The sequence below is a fragment of the Anolis carolinensis genome, chromosome 6, assembly GCF_035594765.1.
Source record: "Anolis carolinensis isolate JA03-04 chromosome 6, rAnoCar3.1.pri, whole genome shotgun sequence".
NCBI lineage: Eukaryota > Metazoa > Chordata > Lepidosauria > Squamata > Dactyloidae > Anolis > Anolis carolinensis.
In genome coordinates this window covers 41,412,764-41,426,838 of record NC_085846.1, presented here as the reverse complement: position 1 = coordinate 41,426,838, position 14,075 = coordinate 41,412,764, and the positions used below count along the sequence as shown (strand labels likewise).

The 14,075-nt window shown below is 43.8% G+C and overlaps 1 protein-coding gene across 1 annotated transcript in view; it reads right to left on the bottom strand.

The window, feature by feature from the left end:
* The window catches only part of map3k3 (mitogen-activated protein kinase kinase kinase 3), a 53,414-nt gene that overhangs the window by 15,431 nt on the left and 23,908 nt on the right, over positions 1-14,075 (bottom strand). Inside the window, exons 6-10 of the mRNA XM_003222346.4 lie at positions 13,448-13,561; positions 11,300-11,420; positions 7,779-7,912; positions 6,746-6,819; positions 5,357-5,424 (exon numbers count right to left, since the gene is read on the bottom strand). Coding sequence (XP_003222394.1) covers positions 5,357-5,424; positions 6,746-6,819; positions 7,779-7,912; positions 11,300-11,420; positions 13,448-13,561 — 511 coding nt within the window. The remainder of the gene's footprint in view (positions 1-5,356; positions 5,425-6,745; positions 6,820-7,778; positions 7,913-11,299; positions 11,421-13,447; positions 13,562-14,075) is intronic.

The window sequence follows — 14,075 nt, the reverse complement described above, 5'->3', positions numbered from 1 at the left end:
GATCTTTGGGAGATCAGGCGGGAGAAGGCTTTCAGAGCCTTGAAGATGGCAAGGAGTTCGAGAAAGTTTATGTGATTGGCCTTCTCGGAGGGAGACCAGAGGCCTCGAACAGTGAGACCTTTCATGTGGGCTCCCCAGCCGAAATTGGAAGAGTCTGTGGTTATGGTGGTGGAGGGGGGAACCGGGTGGAACGGGAGACCCCTGCAGACGTTGGAGAGGGATTTCCACCAGAGAAGCGACCGACGAACGTGGGGCGGGACCGAGAGGAACCTCGAATTGGGGTGGCGAAACGGCTTGAAAACGTCTATGAACCACCTCTGCAGAGTCCGGAGATGGAGCCTGGCCAACGGGGTCGTGAGGACTGTGGAGGCCATGTGGCCGAGGAGAACCTGGATGGACCGAGCCCGAACCCTCCGGTGGGTCTCGCAAAAGGTGATCTGTTGTCGAAGGGCCAGAAACCTGTCTAGCGGAAGAGAGACAGTCTGAGCGATTGAGTCGAACAGAGCGCCGATGAAGCGGATTTTGTTCGACGGGGTGAGGTGAGATTTTTCGTGGTTTAGCTGGAGACCGAGAGATTTTAGAAGAGAGAGAGTGTAGTCGACGTGACGTCGGAGGAGGGCAGGGTCGGATTCGACCAGAAGCCAGTCGTCTAGATAAGGGAAGACTATGATTCCCTGGAGCCGGAGGTGGGCCGCCACGACAGCGACGACTTTGGTAAAGACCCTTGGGGCCGTAACGAGGCCAAAGGGTAAAACGGTGAACTGGTAGGTCTGGTCGAGAACTTTGAAAGAGAGGAAGCGCCTGTGGTTCTCCCGAATCGCCACGTGGAAATAGGCGTCTCGAAGGTCTATAGATACGAAGTAGTCTCCGCGCTGCAGCATCGGGAGGATGGAGGCAATGGAGACCATCCTGAACTTGGTTGGACGTATGAAGGCATTGAGCATGCGTAAGTCCAAAATTGGGCGGAGGCCTCCACCCCTCTTCGGGACCGTAAAGTACCTGGAGAAGTAGCCTTGAGGGTCCTGTACCGATGGAGAAGGCCGAATAGCCCCTTTGGCGAGAAGGGCGTCGACCTCTGCGAGAATTTCTTGAGAAGGGTTGGAGAGAAGGACCTGACCCGTGGGCGGGAGTTCCTCGAACTCTAAGGCATAGCCTTCTTGGACAATTTTGAGAACCCAGGCATCTGAAGTAATAGATTTCCACCGGTGAAAGAAGGGAGCCAGGCGATCTAGAAAGAGACCAGGAGGTTGATTCGGAGAAGAGGAGAGGAGCTGAGGAATGAGAGCTGCATCGGTACCGTAAGAAGAGTCTTTGGAAAAAGAGATGGCGTCAGGAACGCCGGGGAGGTTGACCAGCGGTGGGGGTGGCCCGGCCGCGCTGTCTTTGTGGTTGGGCAGCCCGACGGGGCTGTTGACGGTTGTTGTTGTTCGATACCGAGGGACGCCTGAAGGATTGCTGGCGGTAAGAAGGAGGCGGGAAGCGTCGAAAGCGTTGAGGAAACCACTTGGTGCGGTGAGCTTGGGGTTGATCACCGCATTTAGTGGCCAGCACTTTAAAGTCATGGTTGGTTTTAAGCTTGTCGTCGGTGCCAGAGTTAAAAAGGCCCATGGCGTCGAAGGGGAGGTCCTCGATGACCTGCCTCGAGGAGGAAGACAAACCGGACGACCTCAGCCAGGCGTGGCGACGAATGGCGATGGCGTGGGCAATCATCTTGCCGGCCGTGTCTCCCGTATGCTTAGCCATCTGGATTTGATGATGTGCTAATGAATCGGCCTCTTGTTGGAGGGTGGACATAACCGACCGGTCTTCATCGGACAACTTCGAGAAGAAGGGTTGAGCTTTTTCCCAAAGGATCTGCTGGTAGGCCCCCATACAGGCCCCATAGTTCGCCATCCTACAAAGCAGAAGGGCTCCGGAGTAGAGCTTCCTACCGACCGCGTCGAACCTCTTGCCTTCCCTGTCTGCAGGGGTGGTGGATTCACGACCGGAGGACTGAGAGGCTTTAACAACCATGGAATTTGGGTCGGGATGGTGCTTAAGCCACTCTAAAGTATCGTCGTCCGTACGATACCAGGACTCGATTCTCTTCGAGGTAGGAGGGATCGAGGAAGGAGTCTTCCACGAAGACTGGATGACATCTAGGAGATAAGGCAAAAACGGCAGGAGTGTGGCCGGAGGGGCCTGGGCTTGGACCCGTTTGAAGACCGGGTCAGTTACTGCCTTGGAAGTCTGCTTGATTTCTAGACCCAGGGCATCCGCCATTCTAACCATTTGTTCGGAGAAAGCCCGAATGTTGTCGGTAGGCGAAGGAGGGTCCACCTCATAGGCATCATGAGGAGGAGAGAGATCAAGGCCCAAGGATACCACCGAGGCCGAGAGAGCGGAATCAGGACGATCTATATCAATCTCATCGTCCCCAGCCCCTTGAGGGGACTGAGGGGGAGATGACAACACTGTCTCTGGGGGCGGCAAAACCTCAAGAGCAGGAGCCATCTGCGGCCGAGTTTCTTTGGAGGCCGAGGCCTGGGCCGCTCGAGCCAGGCGAGTGGTTTGTCTACCCCGTTCCGGTGTCAAGGTCGGGGGAAAAAGCTGTTGACGGGACGAGCGCTGAGAAATAGCAGGTCGAGGAGATGGCACCCTGACCACTGTCTGAGTGGAGTGGTGGGGTGAGTCCTGCAATTCGCCATCCGAAAGTTGTTGAGGAGAAGGTTGGCGAGGTCGCTGAGCTGGAGCGATCGGAGAGGATCTTCTAGAAGAAGTCGCCGAAGAAATGACGCCCATCTTGGAGGAAGCGGAAGAGGAAGAGCGTTGAGTTGCCCTCTTCTTAGCGAGCGGTTGTTTTGATGGAACCCTCAGGGATTTACCCGGTGTGGGAGGGACCATTGCTGAGTCGGATTGGGACCGACGAGCTTCCTCGTGAGCTCTTTTAAAGGCGATCTTCATCGCAGAAGACGACGGAGGAGCCCCGAGATGGGAACGAGCCGAGGACACGGAGGCCACCGAGCTCGATGTCGAGGAAGGGCCAACTCGACCAGAACGTGTCGACACCGTAGCCGTGGTGAGAGTGCACGGTGGTTTGGCGGTCTTAGACGACCTGGAGGCTCTGGACGCCCTAGACGAGGCCGAGGGAGCTTTAGCTGTTGAAGCCGACATCGATGCCGGATTAAGCGGCGGCTTCGTGCCCGAAGTCGACGGAGCGGGTTCAGGGGCAAGCGACTTTTCGTAGAGCGCCGCTCTAAGCCTCGCGGCTCTATTTTTTCTAGCCTGGGCCGTTAGGGCCAGGCAAAAACGGCAGGTACCGACGACATGTGCCTCCCCGAGGCAGTAAAGGCACTTGGCGTGGCCGTCGGAATCAGGAATTTTAGCGGCACACTGAGTGCAGCGCTTGAAGCGAGTCGTAGACATGAGAATCCGAAGTGAACCTTGCGGCGGAAAAAAGGAACTGGGGAGGAGTCGCCGAGGGCTGCCTTATATGCCCTCCGGGGACGGAGGGGCGTGGCTACCGCCAAAATTTGAACTTCAGCTTGGGAAGAGTTTCCGTTGGGACCTGCGCAGGCGCAGCCTCTCCATTAGTGTGCATTCACAGAGTACACGAAGAAAAAGCTGCAGAAAACTAAATTCCTCTCATGGAGGTCCTATGATAGGGTGAAGGAATAAGTGAACATCATCACTGAAAGTAACGTATGAGACAAGAGATACACACATAGATGTATGATCTCTTTTAAAATGACAAACCAGCTGAGATGATGCAAACTGTCTTAATCTAATCAAGGCACAGGCTACTATTTCCCCTTAAAATTATTTCAGAAAGAGCAAGACCAGGGGTCCCCAAACTAAGGCCCATGGGTCGGAAGCAGCCCTCCAAGGTCATTTGTCTGCCCCCCCGCCCTCAGTTTTAGACTTAGGCTCCCCCTAAGTCTGAAATGACTTGAAGGCACACAACAACAACAACAATCGAAATTAACTCGACTATCTCATCAGCAAGAAGCAGGCCTGTAATTCCCACTGAAATCTTGGTAGGTTTATGTTGGTTAAAATTGTTCTTACTGTATTTTTAAATATTGTATTGTTCTTCCATTGTTTTTTCCCCCACTACAAATAAGGCATGTGAAGTGTGCATAGGAATTTGTTCGTATTTTTTTTTAACTATTGTCCAGCCCCGCAACACTCTGAGGGACCATGGATTGGCCCTCTGCTTTAAAAGTTTGAGGACCCCTGAGCTAGACTATGGGGCCTGAGCAACCTATTTACAAGAGAAAACCTCCCTCATCACTGCTCAGCCAACACACAATTTGCCCCACATTCATGCATATTCAGTAAACACAATCACACAAATGGTCACTCCCTCCAAACAATCTTTCTCTTACACACACCATCAATTACACTGTGTAACACAACTTTTTTCCTGGGTTATAAATGTCATTTCCTAATTGGTTCTATCTTAAAAAACATGGAAAAGGTTATTAAACTGCAAAAACTTTGTTTTTGAGGCACATCCTGCAGCACATTTTGTTATAGTTTTTCAATGAATAGCTCATATAGTTTCAACCAATTCAACATAACTTGTGGCAGCTACAAAAACAAAGTTACTGGATTATAACAACTAATTTTAAAGTAAATACCATACAATTAAACAGGAAACACTTTCAAACCAGGAACAGTATATTTTTCACATTTTGTTACAGTGTTAATTTTTGACATCTGGGACTGAGATCCTGCGAGAGATTTAAACAGCTTAAGTAGTCATATATCCATTTAGCTATGACTTTCTCTGATTGGCACAAGATTGAAGTAAATGATCGCAAAATTCCTTTTAACTGCACAATTCTATGATTTCAGCACAAAAAGGCAGAATGACCAGATAACAAGGACCCACTAAATTATGGCATGAGGATCATAGAAATGCATCCCTTTCCCCAATGAGATATCAGAGCAGCTGGTTTGTGGCAGTCTATAAGCCTATTTTGCATCTCTGATGCTCCCCAGAAACTGCCTCCCACAAAAGGCCAAAGAAAAGTATTTTCTTGGAGAAGCTTTCCAAGGAGAAGAAAAACCCAAGACTCATTGAAACTAATCCACATTTTGCCTTGTTTTCCACACTGCCCTCAAATGATTGAAAACTTGAGGAAAGGAGATGGCATCACCTCTGGATTGTCTGGAACGTAATGAAGCCCTGGAAGCTTCCAGTTGGGTATGGCACAAAAACAGATAAAAGTTGACAGCCCTATTGCCTATATATTTCTTAACATCATTATTTGATTGGAATCAATGTGGAAAACATAAATATATAGCAGAGAACAGTAAGTTCCTTATCACCTCACTCTTCCTAAGAACCATCCCATTAAATCTGACTTACCTGTAAAGTCTTGCCTGTTGTCCGGGAAACTCTGAGCCCTGGATATGCAGGATTTCAGAAAAGAAAGGCTGTTGGTAAGAGAACACATTGGAAATCAGGGGAGGAGATAATTTAATTTTGTATCTAACAACTGACTGGAATTATCTATATTACAATGGAACATAATAATAACAACAACAGCCTACTCCCTAAGATTAGAAAAAGTCTGGGAAACAGGAGCTGTAGAAATGGCAGTAGCGTATTTGCATCAAATATAGCATTTTGGAATTTCTGCAATGTCCAATGTAGGTCTTCTTATTATACTAAACAAAACCATTCAAATTTGGCATGAATCTGTTTTCATGTCTAGTTTCATCACAGAAACCCATTACAAGACAGAAACTGATTCTGCTACCTTCCCTGCCATTATTTATACCACCAACCAGGCTATCAGCAATTGAGGAGAAAGAACCATCTAAACCCAAAAATGGAGGAAGAGTAATCAGAGATGTATCCTGGGTATCCTTTCCCAAGGAAGCCTCACTGTTTTTGAGAGATGGACCTGACAGCTGTCATGAGAGGTTTCCTTTAGCTGAGGAAGTCAGGGTCCAGGACAACCAGAGAATAGCTTTACCTTTCATGCGAGTGAAGCCAGAAGCACTCAAGAAATTTATACAACAAAGGTCCTTACCTGAGACATCTCATTTTTCTCTACATATATTTCTAGCCTAGCCACTCATGCAAGTTCATATTTATTCTAGATTCAGGTTCTTAACTTGTGTATTTATTAGCTTATCATTGCTCACTATTGACACTGGGGCATGAATTCTGTAAGGATGTGACCAATCACAAGTCTCCCTATTCATTAACAATTTCAATGTTAGAACACACATCGAGCAACCTCGAAAAATCAACTAATACAAGTTCCAGAAGCAAATAACCAATGTAAATACGTATAGGGAAAGAGTTACAAAAATAAGCCAGGTCAAATTGTGTGTGTAAAGTGGAATTCCAGAAGCACATAGCCAAACTCAGCAGAGGCCAAAATCTTCAGAAATCCCAATATTTCCCAATATGAAATCCTAATATGAAAATAACACTGGTCAACACAGATTTTGGAACTCAAAATGTTAACCCAATTTCTGGATATATTTGATCTAAATATTCCAAAATGACACCAGTTTTCCGCCATCAGCTCTAGTTTTTTGAGATCTGTACATCATCATACACGTGTCGTAATCTGCTCACCCATTGAAAATCATAACCATATCTAAGAAATGATGTGGTCTATCCAATGCAATTTTCTGAATCAGTGCCCAAATAACCCCAGGATCAGGCCTAAAAAAAAGACACCAGTAATGTTTTTTGGCTGGACTGTATAATCTATTCCAAATCCATCCAAGTCCATACCTGTCTCCTGATTGGCTCAAGGACTGGCAGCTCCCAGAGATAGAGTTTTCAGCACTGCTTAAAGGATCCAGCATCTATAAGGAAAAGCCAAAGAAATTAATGTTGAATATGGCCTGGTTTTGAAGGTATGATACAAAAAAGAAGTATGGAACATTTAAGGGACCACTCTGATTATATTCTAGGAGCCTGATTATGAGTCTTTTAATATGCTAACATTACCATCACATAGTCCATTTATCTGTATTGTCCTCTAACATAAATTTTACTTGATTCTTATCTTTATTCATTGTGTTAATGGAAGAATGAACAGGAAGGGAAAAATCCAGAAACCAAAAAACCCCATAAAACCAACAGAAATAGCTTTTCCCTGCCCCCACATTTCAGCATCTTAGGTAGCAAGCAGATTTTAACTCATTTCTGGTTGATTTTTTAAAGTAAAAACAGTGTTGTGGCCCACTGAATGGAGAAAATTTCATTCCTGATGCACCACACTTGCATGGCTCTCATATAATCTGCTGACAAAAGGAAACTACATGATCAATGGTCTGACTCCATATAGCAATTCATGATGACAAGCACAGCTGAGAAGATTTTATTTATTTATTTATTTTTCAAACTTATATGCCGCCACTCCCCTAGGGCTCGGAGCGGCTTACAAGAACCGGCTAAAATCAACAATTTAAAAAACATTTTAAAAACATCTTAAAAAAAAATCTTAAAAACATCCTAAAAGCACCTTTTAAAACATCAGCAACAGAACTCAAAAGCTTGCCGAAACAGGTGTGTCTTACATGCCCTGCGGAAGGCCAACAAGTCCCGCAAGGCACGAACTTCAGGTGGCAAGGTGTTCCACAGAGATGGCGCCACTACTGAAAAGGCTCTGCGTCTAGTTGCAGTTAGACGCAAGGTCTTAAAACTGGGGACTTCCAGCAGGTCTTGGTCCTCAGAACGGAGGGATCTCTGGGGTTTGTAGGGGGTGAGGATGAGAAGTTACCACCAGTTCTACTTTTTACTTGTTTTATTTCAAACTCACACATTGTTCACTGGTTTCTGGGATGAATTCTCCTTCGCTATTAATGCTGGTATAGGAGCCCTGACGAGCAATTCGCTGCTGCCTCTCTGGAACATACCCTGGAGGGGGTGAACTTCGACCCGTGTTTTGAGAACCTGAGGATTTTTAAATGAAAAGGATGCACATATTTGAAAAGAAAATGGAACAGTTGTGTTCTTCTGTTCTTTTAATACTCCTGTTAAAACATAGTACGCATGCCCTGTAGAATAAGGGAAATGTGGTGACCATGAACAAGTGTCAGTATCTGTAGGTAACAGAGAAAAATTCAGCGGCAGTGGTGTTGAGACAGATATTAGGAATATGGCCTGAACGGAAATTAGAATAGTTGAACTTGCTTGAATCAGAAAAGTATGTGAAAGATAATAAGTATATTTTCCCATTAATGAGCTTTCACGATGCATAACCTAAGACTACTACAGGTAGAGTTTTGGAGTTCGGTGCCATCTCTATGCAGATTACACTCAACTCTATCACTCTTTTCCACCCAATTCCAAGGAAGCCCCTGTGTCTTGGACCAGTGCCTGACTGCTATGGTGGGCTGGATGAGGGCTAACAGGCTGAAGCTTAATCCAGACAAGACAGAGGTCCTCCTGGTCAGTCGTGGGATATAGGGTGGCTGCCTGTGCTCAATGGAGTTACACTCCCCCTCAGGAAGGTCCACAGTCTGGGAGTCCTCCTGGACTCATTGGTGACACTTGATGCTCAGTTGTTGGCGGTGGCCTGGAGGGCCTTTGCACAGTTAAGACTTGTGCACCAGCTGCGACCGTACCTCAAGAAGTCTGACTTGGCCAGGGTGGTCCATGACTTAGTTACATCTAGACTGGATTACTGCAATATGCTCTATGTGGGGCTGCTGCCTTTGAAGAAGGCCTGGAAACTGCAATTGGTGCAAAGACCAGCGGCCAGGCTGCTAACAGGAGCTAGCTACAGGGAGCGTTCAATGCCTCTCTTGAAGCAGCTCCACTGGCTGCCGATAACGTACTGGTCCCAATTCAAAATGCAGGTTATGATCTATAAAGCCCTAAATGGCTCGGGTCCTGCTTACTTGAGTGACTGTATCTTCCCCTACGAACCAGCACGAGCTCTTAGATCTGCCAGGGAGGCCCTTCTCTCACTTGCAAACATGATTTGCAAACATGACTGGTGGGGACAAGGCAGAATGCCTTCTCTGTGGTGACCCCTCGGCTCTGGAACTTTCTCCCTAGGGAGATTAGATTATCACCTACCCTGGACACATTCCGCAAAAATGTGAAGACTTGGATGTTTCAACATGCTGTTGACGAGTAGGTCTGTTTTCATCACCAGCACTTTACCCTATTCCTGAATCTCATTGCCTTGCGTTTTTGCACATGCCTGCCTTCCCTGTAATTTTTTTAACAGCCCTACCGTTTAGTCATGATACTCGCTATATATTTTATGAATGTTATTTTAATGTTATTGTTTTATTATATATGCTGTCGAAGTATTGTTTTATCTGTTGATCAGGCTTGGTCCCCATGTGAACCGCTCCGAGTCCCCTCGGGGAGGTGGAAGTGGGTTATAAATAAAGGTTTTTTTAAAAAATTATTATTATTATTATTAGAAACAACTTTGTATAGAGCAAGTTAACTAACTTAACTGCACAAGTCAAAAAGTATAAATGTCATCATATAGATGACTTGTTTACTGAAATCTGGTGGCCTTTTATTGCATATTCCAATCATAACAACATAATTTACCACTACTCCAGTAACTCACAGACACCTTTGGAACAATCTATTGTCCTAATTATCTGCCTAATAATCTACTGTCCTAATTATCTATGGCATTCCCAATCCTTTGCCAATCAGTATTTCCCTCTTGTTTTTCTTGTTCATTTATTTTTTTGTGTATTTGCTGTTATCGTTTTATTCAACTGAACGTAATAATAAAACCAACCAGACTGCACACTCAGCCTTTTGCATAAGATAGGAAGGGCACCTAATGAAATAATTAACTGGGGACATTTGAAACCAATTAATATAATGTCAAATTCGGAATAGCAGCTAATAGAGGTATCATCTAGCAGCCTGCATGCTTGCTGTCATTTAGCTGGCTTCCAATGCCTAGGAAAAGCCTCCAGATCTTTCCCTGATTACCAGACATACTTTGCTGGTCCCTCAAGTGCTATTTTTGCTTTGTTGATAGTATAACAGAATAGACTTTTATTTATGCTTTGACATTATCAAAGGGATATGGAATTTTAAGAGAATTCTGTATTTCCCTTCTCCCCAAGCTAAAGCAAAGAGGGGTAAACCTGCTGTTGTTGGCTATGATCCAAAGCAGTTTCAAAGGCCTCATATACAGTTGGGCACTTGTAATGACCATTCCTGCCCATTGCCCTTACCGCGGTTTCTTGCAGGAAATGTTTTTTAAGCAGGGGTGAGTTTTGGTGCAGCTTATTATATATAAAGAACCGATTCTAGAAAAAAGGGGCACTGTATCAGTAGCATCATTAGCCAACAGAATGTATTATTATTATTATTATTATTATTATTATTATTATTATTATTAGTAGTAGTAGTAGTAGTAGTATTAACTTTATTTATACCCCACCCTTCTCCACGTGAGGACTCAAGGTGGCTAACAATCCACACTAGACAAGTATAAAAAGTACAATACAAAAATTAAAAAAAGCAATTAAATAATAGCAGTGTGGTTAAAACAGAATAAAAACACAATAAATACACTGAAATGGCCTTTAAAACTCATATCAAATAAAGTATGATACTGTGTTGTGTGTCTTAAAATATTTACATGCATACAATTAAAAGTATTTTTTGAGTAAAACTTTGTTTGAATAAGACAGTAAATCCATACAATGTACAAATGATTGAATTTTTCATCTTAATACTGAACATATGTGCCTGTATTTATTTCTAAGACTGTCAGAACACGTGTGTATGTATGTATATAGCCTAAAAGATAGGTGACTTGATTTTATTATACACAGAATGTTTTAGCTGTATGTTGTGAGAGCACGTTAAAACATACATGCTAAGTACACTTGCACCATCTACTGGTTATTAGAGAAAATAAGCAACTAAGAAATTTCATTTTTGAAAGAGCTAATAGGCAATCAAAAGATTCCCCTTCAATTTTTAAAAAACCAAAACTTGACCCTGTTCAGATGGAGAAATGCACATTTTATCATGAAGCCCAACCACCAAATGACTAGGATGGAATGGAATAAAGCCTCTCTCTTAAGATGTATGTCAAAATGAAGAGAATAAAAGTGGGGCTTTGCCTTATTCTGTCTGAAATTCAAAGGACGGGAGAGAGTGAGTGTGTGCCTGTGAGAAAATGGGAGCAAGCAGAAAACAAACAAACACACATCTGAGTCCTTTCCCCCCAGAATTCAATGTGTACAGATTCTAAGACAAAACTGGTTTGCATGATTGTATTTTATTTGTGCTTCAGAATTTGTGTACCAAAAGTATAGGTGCCAGATTATCAATACTCACTGATCGAGAGATGCCTGCTTCTGGTTTCAGGCGGCTGGTAAGTAGTGCTTACATCGCCCACGGATTGGGAAGTTTTGATTCTGACTTGCTTTGGCATTCCAGAATGCGATGATGGACTGGTCTGTTGAAAACATGTGTACAGAGTAAGACCAATATGATTTTAGGAATTCAGGTTAAGGCTCTAATATTTTATGTCAAATAAACACAAGGTCAGGAATTCCAGGAAAAGCAGGGCAGATGTTTTGAACAGCAATTAAGCATAGTGTATTAAGTTCTTACAGCCAATATGGCAGTCAATGGAAAATATTAGTTCTGCCAGACAGGAGATGTGGTTTTGATTCCTTTTGAGCTAGGGAGGATACCAACCTGAAGGACTTAAAAAGGTTAACAGTAAAATGAGGTTTCAAATTTATATGAGAAATATCCTGAATTCAAAACATCCTGGAATTTAACCATGGGAAGACAAAACTCAGGACTATTTTTTGTGTGTGAGGGGTTCAACATTAGCAGACAGATTGTTATTAATTTTATCTAATAGTACTTGCAAAGGGAAGGCAAATTATTTTCCCCATTTGTTATCACTGAAATAGCCTTAAATCTGAATATTCTTATACATAAAATAGAAGTCCCCCATGTGCTAAATAGACCTTGCACTTAAATAACTGCCTAGGATAAAATGCAGGCAACCTTAATTCATCTTGGGAGGACTAAACAATAATCTCTGCCTTGATATTTCTTAGTGCCTGGTTATTTAGAATAATTCAATATTTCAGATTTTTAAAAATTGTATTAAGTATGATTTAATTAGTGAAACCATGCAGTTAAAGGTGAATCATTATTAACATTATGAGGATTTACAGAATTGCCATCCTTAATCTACAGTATTTAGAAAGCAAATTATTAAGCAGCTCTGATTAACAGCAGGTCTACTCTAAAACGAAGAGGCTGAAGCTATTGGGAATTAAAGCCCCAAACACCTGGAGTGATAGGAGTTTCCTCTCTTTCCTGGTGTGAGGCTTGAAAAACCTGTCAATGGTGCTTTTGACGGTTTAATTGTCAAATGGAAGGGGGTTGTGAGAGGCATGGCTTGAAAAAGAAGGGCTAACTCAAAACTGTCTGTTCAATGCCATTCTGTACCAATTACAATGAAACCTGATCACAATATCACAATGCCTCTATGAGTGTATAGGGCAGGCACGGGCACATTAAGGCCCAGGGACTGGATGCGGCCCCCGGCCACTTACCTCAGGCCCTCCTCATTTTCCCTGTCCTCTTGGCACCGTCTCCTTAAACCAAAACACTGGGGAGGAAGGCACGCAGTAGCTGAGAGCCCTCTGGAGTACTCTTAGCCACTGCATGCCTCGCCCTCCTCCCACCATAAGGACAGTGTGAGTAGTTCCATCCTTATGTTGGGAGGCAGCTTAAGGTAGGTACGTGGTGGCTGAGAGCCCTCTGGAGCACTCCCCGCTACCACCTAGCTCGGCCTCCTCCTGGCATAAGGATGGGGCAAGGAGCCCTGTTCTTATGCTGGGAGAACAGCTTGAAGATGACCCAAGCCCTCCACTACCCTCTCCTGGCCCCGCCCCCTCCTGGGTCCTGCGGGTCCCTTCTGCCCAGCGTGTAAACGGCTCTCCTTCCTTCCGGCCGGGCCTGCAATGTTGCCCCAAGGCAAAAAGGTTTGCCCATGCTTGGTATAGGGGGTGGGGAGGAGCAAGTGTGTTCTATTAAATAGGGCCTGGGCAATGACGTCAAAAGTCCTATACAGTATAACCCCTATATGTAGGGGGGATACATTTTTAACCTTCGTATGGACACATTAAAATCATTGGTAAAAGTGGGCCCAGTTCATATGAAGGACTTTTGGACAAAGAATGCCACAGTTGCACTGGTAGACTTAAAAAATATCTAGAGAGGACAAGTTTTATTAGACATGGACAACTGAATCCAGATCCGCAGATATGGTAGTTATACTGCACCAACAGTGAGGTGGCCCTTTGCCTGTTGGAGTGTGGTCTATTCATTATTGAGATGTTTGTTGTGGTCAATTTGATCTTTGATCTGAAAAAGATCCCCATATGTAATATAGGCATGACTGTACTACTTTATGTTTAACAAGGGTTTGTAGCTAATGAGCCTGATCTTACTCACATGGTTTCTGTCCTGAGAAAGCAGTAATATTCTAAGGCTTTTCACATTTGAACTTCGGTCTAAAAGATCTACTGCCTTGTCGAGATCATCTTGACTTTTCAAGGGAATAGATAACTGCAAAAAAGTACACAGACGTTGAATTAATAAAGATACATTACATTTTGAACCATTCCTGGCACGAAGAGAATCAATAGTGAGACAATTATTTCTGAGTTTGATGTTATTTTAAAAACGTAGGAGGAAAGAGGTGAAATCAGTATGATAATACTTAACATTTTCAGCACTTTAAAGTCTCCAGAGTTGTTGCTTTATATTATTAAACTTCAGTCTTTACAACAACTGTACAGTTAAGTCAGAAGCATTAATTCCATGCTGTAGACTGCAATTATGCAAATTACAATTTACAGTATTCTCTGGTGCTTTAAAAGGCAGCCAATAAAAGTGCTGAAATTCTTAACTCACAAACATGTTTGCAAACTGCAAATTCTAAGGTGGGATGGCTTTAATTTTATTTTTATTTTGAGTCCCCTTGGGGAGACAGGATGAGATATAAATAAAGTATTATTATTGTTGTTGTTGTTGTTATTTATTAACTATGTTAATATAATTAGCACTCCATTTGAAAAGT